Source organism: Scardinius erythrophthalmus (assembly GCF_964197995.2).
Source record: "Scardinius erythrophthalmus genome assembly, chromosome: 5".
NCBI classification, from domain to species: domain Eukaryota; kingdom Metazoa; phylum Chordata; class Actinopteri; order Cypriniformes; family Leuciscidae; genus Scardinius; species Scardinius erythrophthalmus.
The window spans coordinates 54,819,868-54,839,985 of record NC_138225.1 but is presented as its reverse complement, the minus strand read 5'-3'; the positions used below and the strand labels follow the sequence as shown (position 1 = coordinate 54,839,985).

Sequence of the window (20,118 nt, the reverse complement as noted above, 5' to 3'; positions counted from 1 at the left end):
GTGGAGGCGGGGCTCATTTGCATATTCATAGAACCATGCATACTAAATGAGGCAAGGGTGTCGAGTTACATTCAAGATATTTGAAAGTTTTTTACGGAAAAAAACATTTAAATATGTAATTTTGGTGATCAAAGATGAGTTTTAACAGATAACATCATTGACTACAGGGGGACTTTAAACATTCCAGGTGATTTTATTGGGGAGTGAAAATAAAAATAGTTGAAAAAGCTGTAAAAATATATATATTTTACTCCTTTGAGTATTTTTTAGAAATGGAAAAAAAAAAAAAAAAACATTTTTTGAATATTTTTATAATACAACTGCAGAATTACAATGCTAATATTTCTGACTTTCTTCATCTTTAAATGTTGAACCATCAAACTTTTATTTTGACGGGTTGCTGGCCATCATAATGATTTTTCAAAGTGCCCCATAATGCCCCTCTCTCACCTGATGACGGTGGACACGGGTGTGTGTGGACCTTTGTCCTTCAGCTCCTGTACGTTCACCACCTGAGGAACCGTCTTCAGCGTGGACTCGGTCAAACACGCTCCTAGGAACCACACACACACACACACACACACACACACACACACACACACACACACACACACACACACACACACACACACACACACACACACACACACACACACACACACACACACACACACACGAGAATCAGTCAGAAATTACTTAATTCATCAGTTATTATATAACGCTTACGTCACGCAACGTCAATAATGCAATACATCTAGTGTCTCAGATGATTATGATAACGTCAGCTCAAACTCTCACTGGTGCTTCACTAAACCCTCTAAAGCAGATTTTATAGAGAGAATCATGAATATTCACACTTATGGTCTTAGAGAAGTGCAAAAGGCCTCAAAAGTTGCAAAAAGGTGATTATAATGTGTAATTCAATTAAAAGAAAAACCTAATTTATATGATATTTCAATAATACTTTACAAAACTTTTTTCTACATGACAGTTCAGAAGTTTGGAATAATAATGTCTTTTGAAAGTCTCTTCTGCTCACCAAGGCTGCATTTATTTGATTAAAAATGCTGTAAAAATATTTAAATATTATTATAATGTAAATCATCTGTTTTCTATGTGAATATATAGTAAAGTGTAATTTACTCCTGTGATCAAAGCTGAATGTTCAGCATCATTACTCCAGTCTTCAGTGTCACATGATCCTCCAGAAATCACTCTAATATGAGGATTTGATGATCAAGAAACATTTATGATTATTATCAGTGTTGAAAACAGTTATGCTGATTCATACTTATATTTACAGGAATCTTTGATGAACAGAAAGTTCAAAACAACAGCATGTATTTGATATAAATCTTTGGTAACATTATAAATGTCTGTAGTCACTTTTGATCAATTTAACGCATCCTTAAATTCTACAAACATTAAATCTTTTGAGGTGTAGTGTGTATTATAACAATAAATTGAGAGAAAATGAATGTTTTTGCAGTTCAGACAGTGTCTGTCGCCCCCTAGTGTAAAGACACACACTTACACTGATAAACACACACATCTGATGTAAATGAAATGATTATAAAGACCTGATTATAGGGATGTAATAATATATCGAGACACAATATATCGCAACACAAAAATGCAACGTATAATAATGCAATGGGGGATATTTGTGGGTCCAGCCAAATGTCTGATGTTACCAGTAAAAAGTGGCCTACATTATTTTAAATATATCTAGTCAGTGACAGTGAAAGCATATTAGTCTACAATAATTCAGTATTTTCAGCTTCAGAATCATGAGTATTGTCATTCTGGTGTCTCTGTTGTCCTGTGCTTTGCCAAGTCCAAGCCTGTTCATTTACACACACAATGTAACACCAAATTCAGCATTTAAATCAACAGTTCATTTTTTGCAACCTTTTATCATAAGTCTTGGAGTATCGCAATAATGGCGTATCGTGAGTTCAGTGTCGTGATGTGTATCACTCTAAATATGTGATTTATTTGGTAAACGTGTGAAGGCCGGTGTGTTTGTACCTGGTCTCTGGCTGGTCATGTGTCTACTGAGGGCGGCTCTTCCAGCAGCCTGAGGGGCGGGGACTGTGGCGGGCGTGGCCTTCTCTGAGGGCGTGGTCTTCTCTGAGGGCGGAGCTCCGTGCTTCACTGTTTTTGTGGCTAGCGCTGTGCTGTCGGCACTGTCCATGTTTATCTTCGGAGCTGCAACACATTCAAGAGACATACAGTCAAAACTAAGATTATTCAGACACCAGATGTCACTTACTAGTGTGTGCAGGACACTATAGTTCATTTCTGTAAGTGAGGAGGGCAAAATATTAAACCCAGATACTCTTCATACAGAGACTATCAGTAACAATGATTGGGACACTTTGAGCTGATCATGTTTTGCTGAAGTGTGTTGTCTTTAATTGCTAATGCTCTTTTTACACACAGACTGAACACAATGAAGCATTGCTTGGTGATTGGTTGAGCTAAACTGGTATTATCTAATTGTGTAGTTAAATTTAACAGCTGACAGATATTCAACATAATTCATGTGTGAGACAGTCTAACAGAAGAACGGACAAAACCAGTCAAATATCAACTGAGTTCTGTTCATATTTTAGTACCATTTTCTAAACTATAGCGAATAAACTGATAATGTGAGGAATGTTGAAGCTGTGTGATGATGTGTCTCACCGGCGCTGATGATCGGGACTCTGCTGAAGGGACTGGGACTGAAGCCCGGCTGTATGGAGGGCGTTCGGACCACGGTCGGGTGTCTCGGGACGCTGGGCATCAGAACCGGCATCAGAACCGGCTCGTCCCCGTCCTCGGCCAGCGCCAGCGAGTCCTCGGGCTCCAGGACCTGAGACAGAGACGAGCTCGAGCTCACCTCATCCAGATCCTCGTAGAACTGAGGACACAGGAACGCGGACCGCGACAGGTTGGCTGAGGAACGAGAGAATGAAATTATGTGAATCTGTTCATTTCAATGAGTTTGATGGACAAAGTCACAGTAATACAAGGTTAAATTACTCACTGAGTGATAATTCAAACAATAATTCAAACGTGATCATCAGGAGTTGCTGAGAAAACACTCCTTAATGAAATGATGTCTGTAAATCGGTGTGCAATTCCATAAACTGGAAGAGTTTCTGAACATACTGTATAGTCAATAGGCTTTTTTAAAAGGAAAATTAATAACACTGTGACCTAAGATTCCAGCGACAAGCAGTCTGTCCACATCAGATGCGATTTGCATATTCATAGAACCCCGCATACTAAATGAGGCGAGGGTGTCGAGTTACATTCAAGATATTTTAAGGCATGAAGACTTCATTTATACATGTCATTTTGGTGATCAGAGATGAGTTTTAAGGGATAAAATGATTGACTACAGGGAGACTTTAAATAAAGCACATTATCAGTAGGGTTGGGAATCGAAAATCGATTCCAATTCTGCGATCGGATACTTGTTATAAAATTTAAATTTCGATTCCTCTTATCAATTCCTTTGTGAGCATTTTTTTTTCTGTGCTGTGCACACATCTGAAATGTGTAGACAGAAAAGTTGATTTTAATGTGATTCTTAAATCATCGCTGTTTTCTGTCTTCATGTGTATCGGTATATTGGATCCATGCAGCTCTAATTTTTTTGATTAGATTAGTTTCTGAACCTGAACACCTGAAAATCTTAATACACTGTTTAATTCAATCGTATCTTTGTTCAGTTGTCTCTATTTGTTGTGATTGCTAATTTTTTATTTGTTCTTTTTTAATCACTGAGTGTTTATTGTCTTTAATAATGCTTGTAGTTTATATTAGTTTGGCTAGTTGTTCTTATTTGGTGTTTTTAAACCACAGGCAAACGCTCCTTGTGTAAGTGTTCTTTAGCCTGATGATTTCTGCTCATGATGTTCAGATACAATTACATGTTTTGCAATAAGACTAAATGTGAATGATATCCACATTTTTTTTTTTTTTTTTTTTACAATATTGGAATCGAAATTAGGAATTGATAAGAATCGAAATTGTTAAAATTCAAACGATACCCAACTCTAATTATCAGTACCTGAGATTATCATTGTCATATTTGTATGTTGTTGCCGCTGCTTTCTAAGATAGAATCATCACGGATAGGACAGAAACTCTAATTAACATGGAAAAGACGCTATTTATCGCACGTCTGGTTAGAACACGGTGTTTGGGCGAATCTAATTATGAATAATTTACTGGCCTTTTAAAACAAGTACTCCATTTCTGGAATCTGATTACATCATCTAGATGACATGCACACAAGACACATGCAGACCTCAGGAAAACACACGTGTGGCGTACCTGGAGCCGTGGAGCGAACCGGTGGAGTCTGTCTCTTCGACAAGAAGTTCCTCAGCTGAGACTGCTTGACTGGGGTCATTTTAGCTGCGCACACACACACACACACACACACACACACAGATTAACATCTCTGATTGCTTCTGCACAGGTATGCACAGATCACATTGGCACGGATCATTCAGACTGACGTGTTAAGCCGTGTTTCCACCGCAGGAACGAGGGACTTTGGATCAGGATCTAAATGTAAATATAAATTAAGAGGCTTTCGCACCAGAGGAACGTTTTCATAGTTCCTAGACACTATTGGCGGAAGATCCCTGATTTTGGCATGTTCGCACCGCAGGAACGATTTTAGTTCTAGGAACTCCTTTTGGAGGAACTACAGTGGCTTCCGCACCGGATAGCTCTAGGATCGAGCCTCCAGGGTGTTTCCTGAGAACTAATGGTTCCCTTAGGAACGTTTCCTGGTTGCGTTTACACCGCCAGTAGGAACTCTGAAGTGACGAAAGACACGCTTGTTGTTGGGACTTTTATTTTGACGGCGCTGAGAACAGTGTTCGCATTCTCCGTGTTCATCAGTGTACGATCTGTCTGACAGTCTAATGCATTATTATACAGAACTGTTATACACAGAAAGTAGAGAGTGATGAAGAGTTATTAGCGGATGTGTGTGTTTGATGTCCAGCGTTGCTGCGCAGAAACACATGATCATGTTTCTCTTGTTCTCCTCAGTGTAAAGATAAAGGTTGAGAGCTTCATCTATCTCTGTTTTCCATGTTCGTAGAGTTAGTCTCTGGAGTAAATATATAGGCTATAATCTGTGTGTTTATAGCCTTTATAATAATGGCGTGTGCTGGTGTTTCGCGTGCGTTCGGCCAATCAGCGAACACTGACGTCACTGTAGTTCCTGTAGCGCTGGCTTAGACCGACTCTGAAGGAGGAGATTGAGTAATGCCTGGCTCACACTACAGGAGTTTAAGGCCGATTTATGCCCGATTTCCCCCTCCCGAGAATCGGAGAAAAAATCTTGTCGAGGATCTTGATCGGTTCCGATGTTCGGCGCAGATTATCTGGTAATGTGATGCGTTCACAGATCGAATCTTGCCCCTCCCGATCTGCTCTCACACAAATCGGGCTTGCCCCGATCATATCAAACATGTTTGATATTTAAGATTTTAAATCGGGATGAGCAAGTCTGTGAACGTCAGTAGGCTACTGTCAAAACAGCCAGGAAACAAGTAGGGCTGTCGTGCTGAAGGAATTTCCCTTGAGATAATTTTGAGTGACTTAACATGCGTTTTTATCTCCATTAATTTATTGCTAAATAAATAAGTGTTACGCTGTGGTCAGCAGGCACAAAGACGAGTATGTTCAGTAATTAAACTGAAACTAAAAAGCGCGTTAAAACGAAGTGGATTAAAATGAAGACACAACACGTCAAAATAAGGGTCGGGGGTCCACATAATATAATAAACACAATAAACCTGACAATGAGCTTGTTAGACCATTGTTATATAACAGTTAATTCCTTGAATCACACTTTACGAGAGGTTTTCTGCTGATATTTCACCAGTATTGACATTGAAAGTCTCTGCGCATTAGAGACTGTCACTCAGTCATTAATTCATTCAACGGAAATGTAAAAATGCGGATGCATTCACAGATAGGTGCTAGATGTAATGAAACAAGCTGTTAATTATTTTAATATTTAATTTAAACTTTGAGCTCCACTTTACAAGACTCAGCTGAGCAGGGCAACGCTGAAGCTGACGCCACTCCATGATCAACGCCGGAATTGATTTATTGTATTGACCAGCGCTGACGCCATTCATGAGACATATCCTTAAAAGAATGATTTTTGAAAGATTTCGCTTTACTTGGTCAGGGCTACCTTTTCACCAATATGACTTGGTACGAAGGCACACCCGTCGTTTTGGGCGGCCAGGGGGCTGGGCCCGCCCCCCAAAAAATGCTTGTGTTTTTTTGTGCTATTTGTTAAAATATTATAATGTTTTTTTTTTTTTTTTTAGGCTATGTTGATTATGAAAAAGTGAACAGCACCAGTAAGATATGATGTGCAATGTATCGGGAGACATAGAGTGGATCAGACATGATTTTGACCACTTCATTAATTTTGTTTTGTAGAAAGCCTTTCTTTAAAGTGAATTTCGTTTTGTATAAATTGTTTCTTAATTTATAGCTTTTTTTTAATAAATTTATTAATAAATAGGAAGCAAATATAGCAGACAATAATCATGCAACATGACATGGAGGCGCCTGCACTCTCACTTGCATTGCTCGTGAACTGGAGCGTATAGCCTATCATAAATTAACCAAAACTCAGTGTATGCCTCACAGACATTAGAAATACACCGAATCTTGAAATGTCTTTAAACGAAACAATTCAAAACGAAAAGAAATAGGCTACTCTCTGATTTATGTAATCCATGTGCATTTCTCTCGATAGGCGCTTTTACGGAGATGGCGATCGTCAACTTCATCTTTGCAGCCGAGAGAAAACACTAGCTTTTTAGTTTATTAATTAAATCAATGCATGCATCACCGGATTTACAAATGCACATCTAGTTTGTTGCACGCACACATATTATGTCGAAAAAACGAGATATTATGTTGAAATAACATTATTAGCCTAATAATAATAAATCTTTAATCAATATTTGATTGAATGCTGAATGTTGTGCTTGGTCAATTTAATAAAATTAATACTTTAATTGTGACAATTGAAATAAGTAAATATTAAATATTAAGTGGACAATTTTTGTAATAGTATTTATATAGGCTATATATCTAGCACCCCCCTCAGCACCTGCGTTAAAAAAATATCTGGCACCGCCCCTGGTTATAACGGCCCACGTATTAAAAAATGGTCGGGTTTAAATAGGGCTCGGGCTCATAATTACAGTTATGTTAATGTGTTGTGTTGTGTTGTGTCGGGGCGGGCCGGGCCGGGCTCGTACACAACATGCTCGGGTAGGGTCGGGCTTGATTTTTTGGGGCCCGATCTAAGCTCTTAACTTTAAGTACCGGTAGGTTCAAAGTGCTCAAGTGCAGAGGTTCACTCTGTGCGTGTGTAGGCTACTGTGCGTGCGTGTGTGTGTCATGGGCATGGCAATGCATATCCCATATGTTTCCATGCTTTTCCACTTCAGATCTGTTGCGTGAGATCACGTGAGGCGCTTCCTCTGGCACAATAATCTTAATAACATTTTGAAGTGTGTGGTGCACCGCGATTTTCAAACCTTGTAGTGTGAGCATGTTTAAGATTTGAGGGAAGAAAATCTGCAAAGATTCTCCTTAAGTGTGTGCTGTAACCAGATTTCAAAATCGGTTAGGATTTTAAAACTCCTGTAGTGTGAGCCAGGCATAAGCGAGTGTACCTGCATTTACAGCAGACATAGCAGTTTCCCTCAGGTCAGTCCTTTATTCATAATAAAAAAATCTGTTTGAATGTCCACTGCGATATCTTGCCCTTTTAAGAGTTAAGGGGTTTTCCGTGCGCTAGTCATCTGTCAGTTGCGTCCTCCTTCTCCGTGATCACACGTTTGAGTCCTTTCAATATAAGTCTTCTCTACCGACTGACTCACTCATAAAGAGTCTTTGCCGCCATCTAATGGAGAAATAATGTATGTAACTTCTGTTGTTCTTTACGGTCAGGGACTATTTTTTCCAGCGGAAGGAAGCCTTTTAGTGATTTTACTTCATGAAAGTTGCATAGAAACATATTTTTCGGCTTTAATATTTTGTGTGGTAACCATTTTATTAAAGCAATAAGCCTTCAGCCGTGACTTATTCACCATACAGCCTCTCTTCCTTATTGCTTACATATTCAGAGGATGAAATCCAGCGGACTGTAAAGTAGCGCTCAGCCCTGCGTCGCCGGCTAACTAGCCTATAATCTACACGGTGCTTTAGATCGCGGGGGAAACGCAGACAGCAACAGGTCTGGGGGGAAAAGGTTCCTGGGACAAATTGTTCTGGGTAATTTCGGTGGAAACGCGGCTTGACATCATCTCACCAATCCTGCGACTCTTACATGGTGATTTGTCTTGAGTTCTGGGTGCCGTTTCCAGACTGGCCTTCAGAAGAGCTTCCTTCAGACTCTCCAGCTCGCGGTCCAGACTGCACAAAACACAGAAGCACGTGAACCCTGACGCTTCTTCCATGACACAAACACACAGCGCTTTACAGCGACACTCTCTCAACATCCTCATGGTTCATTTATCATTGATACATTTGTAATAAAATAATTAAACAAACATCAGATTAGTGGTTTTAGTGGTTTAAGTGCAACAGAAGTCCTCAGGTCTTGGACCCCTCTGATGAACACTAAAGTATTTAAAAAATTAGTTAATGCACATTTAATGCACTGCAAAAAATGCTTTTCTCACTTCATAATAATAATACATTTTATTTATAGGCGCCTTTCTGAGCACTCAAGGTCACCTCACAAAACAAAAAACAATACAGCAATAAATCGATAAAATTTAACAACTATAACTATAACCTACTCAGTATTTTTGTCTTGTTTCCAGTCCAAATATCTAAGCATTCTTAAATCAAGATGCATTTATTAAATGACTAAAATACCATACTATATTATGTCTTGTTTTCTGGGAAATAAATCAAAATTAAGTGAGTTTTTGCTTAAAACAAGCAAAATTATCTACTAATGGGGTCAGAAAAATATTGTTTCTGTTTGAATTAAGATTATTTTTCATTCCCTATTGGCAGATCATGATGCTTTTTTAAAGCAACAAATCACTTAATTTTGATCCCCAGAAAACAAGACATAATATCGTATGGTATTTTACTCATCTAGTAAATGCATCTTGATTTAAGAATTTATACATATTTGGACTGGAAACAAGACAAAAATACTGAGTAGGTTATAGTTATATCGATTTATTGCTGTATTGTTTTATTATGTTTTTTGAGGTGACCTTGAGTGCTCAGAAAGGCGCCTATAAATAAAATGTATTATTATTAAGTAAGAAAAGGCATTTTTTGCAGTGTGCCAGCGGTGTGTGTTATGTGCGGTGTGTGTTATGTGCGGTGTGTGTTATGTGCGGTGTGTGTTCACCTCTGTTCTGAGGGTGTGTGTTATGTGCGGTGTGTGTTATGTCCGGTGTGTGTTCACCTCTGTTCTGAGGGTGTGTGTTATGTGCGGTGTGTGTTATGTCCGGTGTGTGTTCACCTCTGTTCTGAGGGTGTGTGTTATGTGCGGTGTGTGTTATGTGCGGTGTGTGTTCACCTCTGTTCTGAGGGTGTGTGTTATGTGCGGTGTGTGATGACGCAGGTGTGTGTTCACCTCTGTTCTGAGGGTGTGTGTTATGTGCGGTGTGTGTTATGTGCGGTGTGTGTTCACCTCTGTTCTGAGGGTGTGTGTTATGTGCGGTGTGTGTTATGTGCGGTGTGTGTTCACCTCTGTTCTGAGGGTGTGTGTTATGTGCGGTGTGTGATGATGCAGGTGTGTGTTCACCTCTGTTCTGAGGGTGTGTGTTATGTCCGGTGTGTGTTATGTGCGGTGTGTTCACCTCTGTTCTGAGGGTGTGTGTTATGTGCGGTGTGTGTTATGTGCGGTGTGTGTTCACCTCTGTTCTGAGGGTGTGTGTTACGTCCGGTGTGTGATGACGCAGGTGTGTGTTCACCTCTGTTCTGAGGGTGTGTGTTATGTCCGGTGTGTGATGACGCAGGTGTGTGTTCACCTCTGTTCTGAGGGTGTGTTATGTGCGGTGTGTGATGATGCAGGTGTGTGTTCACCTCTGTTCTGAGGGTGTGTGTTATGTGCGGTGTGTGTTATGTGCGGTGTGTGTTCACCTCTGTTCTGAGGGTGTGTGTTATGTGCGGTGTGTGATGATGCAGGTGTGTGTTCACCTCTGTTCTGAGGGTGTGTGTTATGTGCGGTGTGTGTTATGTCCGGTGTGTGTTCACCTCTGTTCTGAGGGTGTGTGTTATGTGCGGTGTGTGATGACGCAGGTGTGTGTTCACCTCTGTTCTGAGGGTGTGTGTTATGTGCGGTGTGTGTTATGTCCGGTGTGTGTTCACCACTGTTCTGAGGGTGTGTGTTATGTGCGGTGTGTGATGATGCAGGTGTGTGTTCACCTCTGTTCTGAGGGTGTGTGTTATGTGCGGTGTGTGATGACGCAGGTGTGTGTTCACCTCTGTTCTGAGGGTGTGTGTTATGTCCGGTGTGTGATGACGCAGGTGTGTGTTCACCTCTGTTCTGAGGGTGTGTGTTATGTGCGGTGTGTGTTATGTCCGGTGTGTGTTCACCTCTGTTCTGAGGGTGTGTGTTGTGTCCGGTGTGTGATGATGCAGGTGTGTGTTCACCTCTGTTCTGAGGGTGTGTGTTGTGTCCGGTGTGTGATGATGCAGGTGTGTGTTCACCTCTGTTCTGAGGGTGTGTTTTATGTGCGGTGTGTGATGACGCAGGTGTGTGTTCACCTCTGTTCTGAGGGTGTGTGTTATGTGCGGTGTGTGTTATGTGTGGTGTGTGTTCACCTCTGTTCTGAGGGTGTGTGTTACGTCCGGTGTGTGATGACGCAGGTGTGTGTTCACCTCTGTTCTGAGGGTGTGTGTTATGTGCGGTGTGTGATGATGCAGGTGTGTGTTCACCTCTGTTCTGAGGGTGTGTGTTATGTGCGGTGTGTGTTATGTGCGGTGTGTGTTCACCTCTGTTCTGAGGGTGTGTGTTATGTGCGGTGTGTGATGACGCAGGTGTGTGTTCACCTCTGTTCTGAGGGTGTGTGTTATGTGCGGTGTGTGTTATGTCCGGTGTGTGTTCACCTCTGTTCTGAGGGTGTGTGTTATGTGCGGTGTGTGATGACGCAGATGTGTGTTCACCTCTGTTCTGAGGGTGTGTGTTATGTGTGGTGTGTGATGATGCAGGTGTGTGTTCACCTCTGTTCTGAGGGTGTGTGTTATGTGCGGTGTGTGTTATGTCCGGTGTGTGTTCACCTCTGTTCTGAGGGTGTGTGTTATGTGCGGTGTGTGATGACGCAGGTGTGTGTTCACCTCTGTTCTGAGGGTGTGTGTTATGTGCGGTGTGTGATGATGCAGGTGTGTGTTCACCTCTGTTCTGAGGGTGTGTGTTATGTGTGGTGTGTGTTCACCTCTGTTCTGAGGGTGTGTGTTATGTGTGGTGTGTGTTCACCTCTGTTCTGAGGGTGTGTGTTATGTGCGGTGTGTGATGACGCAGGTGTGTGTTCACCTCTGTTCTGAGGGTGTGTGTTATGTGTGGTGTGTGATGACGCAGGTGTGTGTTCACCTCTGTTCTGAGGGTGTGTGTTATGTCCGGTGTGTGATAACGCAGGTGTGTGTTCACCTCTGTTCTGAGGGTGTGTGTTATGTGCGGTGTGTGATGACGCAGGTGTGTGTTCACCTCTGTTCTGAGGGTGTGTGTTATGTGTGGTGTGTGATGATGCAGGTGTGTGTTCACCTCTGTTCTGAGGGTGTGTGTTATGTCCGGTGTGTGATGACGCAGGTGTGTGTTCACCTCTGTTCTGAGGGTGTGTGTTACGTCCGGTGTGTGATGACGCAGGTGTGTGTTCACCTCTGTTCTGAGGGTGTGTGTTATGTCCGGTGTGTGATGACGCAGGTGTGTGTTCACCTCTGTTCTGAGGGTGTGTGTTATGTCCGGTGTGTGTTATGTCCGGTGTGTGTTCACCTCTGTTCTGAGGGTGTGTGTTATGTCCGGTGTGTGTTATGTCCGGTGTGTGTTCACCTCTGTTCTGAGGGTGTGTGTTATGTCCGGTGTGTGTTCACCTCTGTTCTGAGGGTGTGTGTTACGTCCGGTGTGTGATGACGCAGGTGTGTGTTCACCTCTGTTCTGAGGGTGTGTGTTATGTCCGGTGAGTGATGACGCAGGTGTGTGTTCACCTCTGTTCTGAGGGTGTGTGTTATGTCCGGTGTGTGTTATGTCCGGTGTGTGTTCACCTCTGTTCTGAGGGTGTGTGTTATGTCCGGTGTGTGATAACGCAGGTGTGTGTTCACCTCTGTTCTGAGGGTGTGTGTTATGTGCGGTGTGTGATGACGCAGGTGTGTGTTCACCTCTGTTCTGAGGGTGTGTGTTATGTGTGGTGTGTGATGATGCAGGTGTGTGTTCACCTCTGTTCTGAGGGTGTGTGTTATGTCCGGTGTGTGATGACGCAGGTGTGTGTTCACCTCTGTTCTGAGGGTGTGTGTTATGTCCGGTGTGTGTTATGTCCGGTGTGTGTTCACCTCTGTTCTGAGGGTGTGTGTTATGTGCGGTGTGTGTTCACCTCTGTTCTGAGGGTGTGTGTTATGTGCGGTGTGTGATGATGCAGGTGTGTGTTCACCTCTGTTCTGAGGGTGTGTGTTGTGTCCGGTGTGTGATGATGCAGGTGTGTGTTCACCTCTGTTCTGAGGGTGTGTGTTATGTGCGGTGTGTGATGACGCAGGTGTGTGTTCACCTCTGTTCTGAGGGTGTGTGTTATGTGCGGTGTGTGATGACGCAGGTGTGTGTTCACCTCTGTTCTGAGGGTGTGTGTTATGTGCGGTGTGTGATGACGCAGGTGTGTGTTCACCTCTGTTCTGAGGGTGTGTGTTATGTGCGGTGTGTGATGACGCAGGTGTGTGTTCACCTCTGTTCTGAGGGTGTGTGTTACGTCCGGTGTGTGATGACGCAGGTGTGTGTTCACCTCTGTTCTGAGGGTGTGTGTTATGTCCGGTGAGTGATGACGCAGGTGTGTGTTCACCTCTGTTCTGAGGGTGTGTGTTACGTCCGGTGTGTGATGACGCAGGTGTGTGTTCACCTCTGTTCTGAGGGTGTGTGTTACGTCCGGTGTGTGATGACGCAGGTGTGTGTTCACCTCTGTTCTGAGGGTGTGTGTTATGTGCGGTGTGTGATGACGCAGGTGTGTGTTCACCTCTGTTCTGAGGGTGTGTGTTATGTCCGGTGAGTGATGACGCAGGTGTGTGTTCACCTCTGTTCTGAGGGTGTGTGTTATGTCCGGTGTGTGATGACGCAGGTGTGTGTTCACCTCTGTTCTGAGGGTGTGTGTTATGTCCGGTGTGTGATGACGCAGGTGTGTGTTCACCTCTGTTCTGAGGGTGTGTGTTATGTCCGGTGTGTGATGACGCAGGTGTGTGTTCACCTCTGTTCTGAGGGTGTGTGTTATGTCCGGTGTGTGATGACGCAGGTGTGTGTTCACCTCTGTTCTGAGGGTGTGTGTTATGTCCGGTGTGTGATGACGCAGGTGTGTGTTCACCTCTGTTCTGAGGGTGTGTGTTATGTCCGGTGTGTGATGACGCAGGTGTGTGTTCACCTCTGTTCTGAGGGTGTGTGTTATGTGCGGTGTGTGATGACGCAGGTGTGTGTTCACCTCTGTTCTGAGGGTGTGTGTTATGTGCGGTGTGTGATGACGCAGGTGTGTGTTCACCTCTGTTCTGAGGGTGTGTGTTATGTCCGGTGTGTGATGACGCAGGTGTGTGTTCACCTCTGTTCTGAGGGTGTGTGTTACGTCCGGTGTGTGATGACGCAGGTGTGTGTTCACCTCTGTTCTGAGGGTGTGTGTTACGTCCGGTGTGTGATGACGCAGGTGTGTGTTCACCTCTGTTCTGAGGGTGTGTGTTATGTCCGGTGAGTGATGACGCAGGTGTGTGTTCACCTCTGTTCTGAGGGTGTGTGTTACGTCCGGTGTGTGATGACGCAGGTGTGTGTTCACCTCTGTTCTGAGGGTGTGTGTTATGTCCGGTGAGTGATGACGCAGGTGTGTGTTCACCTCTGTTCTGAGGGTGTGTGTTATGTGTGGTGTGTGATGACGCAGGTGTGTGTTCACCTCTGTTCTGAGGGTGTGTGTTATGTCCGGTGTGTGATGACGCAGGTGTGTGTTCACCTCTGTTCTGAGGGTGTGTGTTATGTCCGGTGTGTGATGACGCAGGTGTGTGTTCACCTCTGTTCTGAGGGTGTGTGTTATGTCCGGTGTGTGATGACGCAGGTGTGTGTTCACCTCTGTTCTGAGGGTGTGTGTTATGTCCGGTGTGTGATGACGCAGGTGTGTGTTCACCTCTGTTGTGAGGGTGTGTGTTATGTGCGGTGTGTGATGATGCAGGTGTGTGTTCACCTCTGTTCTGAGGGTGTGTGTTATGTCCGGTGTGTGATGACGCAGGTGTGTGTTCACCTCTGTTCTGAGGGTGTGTGTTATGTCCGGTGTGTGATGACGCAGGTGTGTGTTCACCTCTGTTCTGAGGGTGTGTGTTACGTCCGGTGTGTGATGACGCAGGTGTGTGTTCACCTCTGTTCTGAGGGTGTGTGTTATGTCCGGTGAGTGATGACGCAGGTGTGTGTTCACCTCTGTTCTGAGGGTGTGTGTTACGTCCGGTGTGTGATGACGCAGGTGTGTGTTCACCTCTGTTCTGAGGGTGTGTGTTATGTCTGGTGAGTGATGACGCAGGTGTGTGTTCACCTCTGTTCTGAGGGTGTGTGTTATGTGTGGTGTGTGATGACGCAGGTGTGTGTTCACCTCTGTTCTGAGGGTGTGTGTTATGTCCGGTGTCACTGTGTGATGACGCAGGTGTGTGTTCACCTCTGTTCTGAGGGTGTGTGTTACGTCCGGTGTGTGATGACGCAGGTGTGTGTTCACCTCTGTTCTGAGGGTGTGTGTTATGTCCGGTGTGTGATGACGCAGGTGTGTGTTCACCTCTGTTCTGAGGGTGTGTGTTATGTCCGGTGAGTGATGACGCAGGTGTGTGTTCACCTCTGTTCTGAGGGTGTGTGTTATGTGTGGTGTGTGATGACGCAGGTGTGTGTTCACCTCTGTTCTGAGGGTGTGTGTTATGTCCGGTGAGTGATGACGCAGGTGTGTGTTCACCTCTGTTCTGAGGCTGTGTGTTACGTCCGGTGTGTGATGACGCAGGTGTGTGTTCACCTCTGTTCTGAGGGTGTGTGTTACGTCCGGTGTGTGATGACGCAGGTGTGTGTTCACCTCTTTTCTGAGGGTGTGTGTTATGTGCGGTGTGTGATGACGCAGGTGTGTGTTCACCTCTGTTCTGAGGGTGTGTGTTATGTGCGGTGTGTGATGACGCAGGTGTGTGTTCACCTCTGTTCTGAGGGTGTGTGTTATGTCCGGTGTGTGATGACGCAGGTGTGTGTTCACCTCTGTTCTGAGGGTGTGTGTTATGTCCGGTGTGTGATGACGCAGGTGTGTGTTCACCTCTGTTCTGAGGGTGTGTGTTACGTCCGGTGTGTGATGACGCAGGTGTGTGTTCACCTCTGTTCTGAGGGTGTGTGTTATGTCCGGTGAGTGATGACGCAGGTGTGTGTTCACCTCTGTTCTGAGGGTGTGTGTTACGTCCGGTGTGTGATGACGCAGGTGTGTGTTCACCTCTGTTCTGAGGGTGTGTGTTATGTGTGGTGTGTGATGACGCAGGTGTGTGTTCACCTCTGTTCTGAGGGTGTGTGTTATGTCCGGTGTGTGATGACGCAGGTGTGTGTTCACCTCTGTTCTGAGGGTGTGTGTTATGTCCGGTGTGTGATGACGCAGGTGTGTGTTCACCTCTGTTCTGAGGGTGTGTGTTATGTCCGGTGTGTGATGACGCAGGTGTGTGTTCACCTCTGTTCTGAGGGTGTGTGTTATGTCCGGTGTGTGATGACGCAGGTGTGTGTTCACCTCTGTTGTGAGGGTGTGTGTTATGTGCGGTGTGTGATGATGCAGGTGTGTGTTCACCTCTGTTCTGAGGGTGTGTGTTATGTCCGGTGTGTGATGACGCAGGTGTGTGTTCACCTCTGTTCTGAGGGTGTGTGTTATGTCCGGTGTGTGATGACGCAGGTGTGTGTTCACCTCTGTTGTGAGGGTGTGTGTTATGTGCGGTGTGTGATGATGCAGGTGTGTGTTCACCTCTGTTCTGAGGGTGTGTGTTATGTCCGGTGTGTGATGACGCAGGTGTGTGTTCACCTCTGTTCTGAGGGTGTGTGTTATGTCCGGTGTGTGATGACGCAGGTGTGTGTTCACCTCTGTTCTGAGGGTGTGTGTTACGTCCGGTGTGTGATGACGCAGGTGTGTGTTCACCTCTGTTCTGAGGGTGTGTGTTATGTCCGGTGAGTGATGACGCAGGTGTGTGTTCACCTCTGTTCTGAGGGTGTGTGTTACGTCCGGTGTGTGATGACGCAGGTGTGTGTTCACCTCTGTTCTGAGGGTGTGTGTTATGTGTGGTGTGTGATGACGCAGGTGTGTGTTCACCTCTGTTCTGAGGGTGTGTGTTATGTCCGGTGTGTGATGACGCAGGTGTGTGTTCACCTCTGTTCTGAGGGTGTGTGTTACGTCCGGTGTGTGATGACGCAGGTGTGTGTTCACCTCTGTTCTGAGGGTGTGTGTTATGTCCGGTGAGTGATGACGCAGGTGTGTGTTCACCTCTGTTCTGAGGGTGTGTGTTATGTGTGGTGTGTGATGACGCAGGTGTGTGTTCACCTCTGTTCTGAGGGTGTGTGTTATGTCCGGTGAGTGATGATGCAGGTGTGTGTTCACCTCTGTTCTGAGGGTGTGTGTTACGTCCGGTGTGTGATGACGCAGGTGTGTGTTCACCTCTGTTCTGAGGGTGTGTGTTGTGTCCGGTGTGTGATGACGCAGGTGTGTGTTCACCTCTGTTCTGAGGGTGTGTGTTATGTGTGGTGTGTGATGACGCAGGTGTGTGTTCACCTCTGTTCTGAGGGTGTGTGTTATGTGTGGTGTGTGATGACGCAGGTGTGTGTTCACCTCTGTTCTGAGGGTGTGGAGGGCGTTCGGCTGGCGAAGCTCCACGCTGATGTTCCTCTGTAGAGTCTGAGCTTGTGCAGGTCACCTGACAAACGGTCCAGAACCGTCTTCTGCTGGTTGATGATGTCCAGGTTATTGGCCAGCGCTGCAAACAGAGCCTCTCTCTCGGGGACGATCATGTGCCTGCGGGAGAAATCACGAGCGGTGTTCACACCCAAAGCTGCGGGATATCGCATAAAACATCTGTGAATAAAGCAGCGTTAAGATCTCATGTGTTCAAGATAGGGATGTTAACCGATGACCGCTTGACCGATGGTTGACCGTATCAACGTTAACCGATCAAAGTGGTCGGTAGTCAAAAAAAAAAAAAAAAAAAAAGTGAACTCTAAATTAGGCTATTATAGACAGTGGGCTAAACGCTACTACAGTCAGCCATCTCATTCCAAGATCTTTTTGTGTGAAGTGAACAAATCCCTCACACTCACTTTTTCATAACTCACCTGTTTGTACTTAATAAACCAATAAAAACATTTGATGCGAGGTCACAGCGTTTGGGTTCGCGCGCTCACAAGGTTTGCGAAAAGTAAAGGCTACAGGCTAAAACACTCGAGATTAGAGCCAGGGCAGACGACAGGAATCATCATCTTTATTATTGTTGTTAGCACTAGCTCAAACTAAAGCGGTGTCTCTTCGGAGCTGTCATTTTCTTAAATGAGCCGCGGCAATGTTTCAAATGAGCTTCTAACGCCAGACAAACGCCTTTATTTTCAACGCGATCACCTTGCACCCAAACCATTTCGAAACTAGTCGAAAAAATTTGGATAAGCTAACAAAAACACACCACGTCAGTCATCATCATCATCATCATCATCATGTCTTGCACGACTCTTGACACACCAAAAATCCAAATGCACGGTTTTTGCATTCGAATGTGCAGGTTTTTTTAACTCAACAAATATTCGAAATTCAAATGTTGATTTGATAGCCCTAATGAACGCATAAGTTCAAGAATTTACGCACACGTCGCTATTTCCATCCAGCGTTTTTAACTGTGATATCCCAAGATAGATGTTTGGATTCTCTTCTCAGGAAACACAATAACCCCATCCGCTCACCTCTGCTTCTTCTTCTGCTCCAGGTGCATCTCCCACTCCACGTCTAAAACACCGTTCACGTCCTCCATGGCGAACTTCACGTACTGGTACAAGCGGCGGATCTCCTGTGGCAAAAACACACTTTCAGCACACGCTAATCACACAAGACGATCTCTAGAGCTGGGACATCGCGCATCGCGATTTGTGGATTTCTGAGCTTAGTTTTAAACAGCAGACGACGCTCTAGGCTAGGCTAGTTTATAATAGCAGATGACGCTCTAGGCTAGGCTAGTTTATAATAGCAGATGACGCTCTAGGCTAGGCTAGTTTATAATAGCAGATGACGCTCTAGGCTAGTTTATAATAGCAGATGACGCTCTAGGCTAGGCTAGTTTATAATAGCAGATGGCGCTCTAGGCTAGTTTATAATAGCAGATGGCGCTCTAGGCTAGGCTAGTTTATAATAGCAGATGGCGCTCTAGGCAAGGCTAGTTTATAGCAAGGCTAGGTTATAACAGCAGATGGCGCTCTAGGCTAGGCTAGTTTATAACAGCAGATGGCGCTCTAGGCTAGGCCAATTTTTTAACAGCAGACGGCGCTCTAGGCTAGGCTAGTTTATAATAGCAGATGCGCTCTAGACTAGGCTAGTTTTTAACAGCAGATGGCGCTCTAGGCTAGGCTAGTTTATAACAGCAGACGGCGCTCTAGGCTAGACTAGTTTATAATAGCAGATGGCGCTCTAGGCTAGGCTAGTTTATAACAGCAGATGGCGCTCTAGGCTAGGCTAGTTTTTAACAGCAGACGGCGCTCTAGGCTAGGCTAGTTTATAATAGCAGATGGCGCTCTAGGCAAGGCTAGTTTATAACAGCAGATGGCGCTCTAGGCTAGGCTAGTTTTTAACAGCAGACGGCGCTCTAGGCTAGGCTAGTTTATAATAACAGATGCGCTCTAGGCTAGGCTAGTTTATAATAGCAGATGCGCTCTAGGCTAGGCTAGTTTTTAACAGCAGACGGCGCTCTAGGCAAGGCTAGTTTATAACAGCAGATGGCGCTCTAGGCTAGTTTTTAACAGCAGATGGCGCTCTAGGCTAGGCTAGTTTGTAACAGCAGATGGCGCTCTAGGCTAGTTTGTAACAGCAGATGGCGCTCTAGGCTAGTTTGTAACAGCAGATGGCGCTCTAGGCTAGTTTGCAACAGCAGATGGCGCTCTAGGCTAGTTTGTAACAGCAGATGGCGCTCTAAGCTAGTTCTTAGCAGATGGCGCTCTAGGCTAGTTTGTAACAGCAGATGGCGCTCTAGGCTAGGCTAGTTTGTAACAGCAGATGGCGCTCTAGGCTAGGCTAGTTTTTAGCAGCAGATGGCGCTCTAGGCTAGTTTGTAACAGCAGATGGCGCTCTAGGCTAGTTTGTAACAGCAGATGGCGCTCTAGGCTAGTTTGTAACAGCAGATGGCGCTCTAGGCTAGTTTGTAACAGCAGATGGCGCTCTAAGCTAGTTCTTAACAGCAGATGGCGCTCTAGGCTAGTTTGTAACAGCAGATGGCGCTCTAGGCTAGTTTTAAACAGCAGATGTTGCTCTAGGCTAGTTTTAAACAGCAGATGGCGCTCTAGGCTAGTTTGTAACAGCAGATGTTGCTCTAGGCTAGCGTTTAACAGCAGATGGCGCTCTAGGCTAGTTTGTAACAGCAGATGTTGCTCTAGGCTAGCGTTTAACAGCAGATGGCGCCCTAGGCTAGTTTTAAACAGCAGATGTTGCTCTAGGCTAGTTTGTAACAGCAGATGGCGCTCTAAGCTAGTTTGTAACAGCAGATGGCGCTCTAGGCTAGTTCTTAACAGCAGATGGCGCTCTAAGCTAGTTTGTAACAGCAGATGGCGCTCTAGGCTAGTTTGTAACAGCAGATGGCGCTCTAGGCTAGTTTGTAACAGCAGATGGCGCTCTAGGCTAGTTTGTAACAGCAGAT

The 20,118-nt window shown here is 45.0% G+C and overlaps 1 protein-coding gene across 3 annotated transcripts in view; it reads right to left on the bottom strand.

Annotated features, from left to right (window-relative positions):
- nup214 (nucleoporin 214) overlaps positions 1–20,118 on the bottom strand; it is an 84,034-nt gene that overhangs the window by 33,746 nt on the left and 30,170 nt on the right. For all 3 annotated transcript variants that reach the window (XM_081367011.1, XM_081367012.1, XM_081367013.1), the window contains 7 exons: positions 18,182–18,285; positions 17,067–17,249; positions 8,387–8,472; positions 4,333–4,416; positions 2,692–2,943; positions 2,032–2,211; positions 451–553 (listed from right to left, as the gene is read on the bottom strand). In XM_081367011.1, the coding sequence (XP_081223137.1) occupies positions 451–553; positions 2,032–2,211; positions 2,692–2,943; positions 4,333–4,416; positions 8,387–8,472; positions 17,067–17,249; positions 18,182–18,285 (992 nt within the window). The remainder of the gene's footprint in view (positions 1–450; positions 554–2,031; positions 2,212–2,691; positions 2,944–4,332; positions 4,417–8,386; positions 8,473–17,066; positions 17,250–18,181; positions 18,286–20,118) is intronic.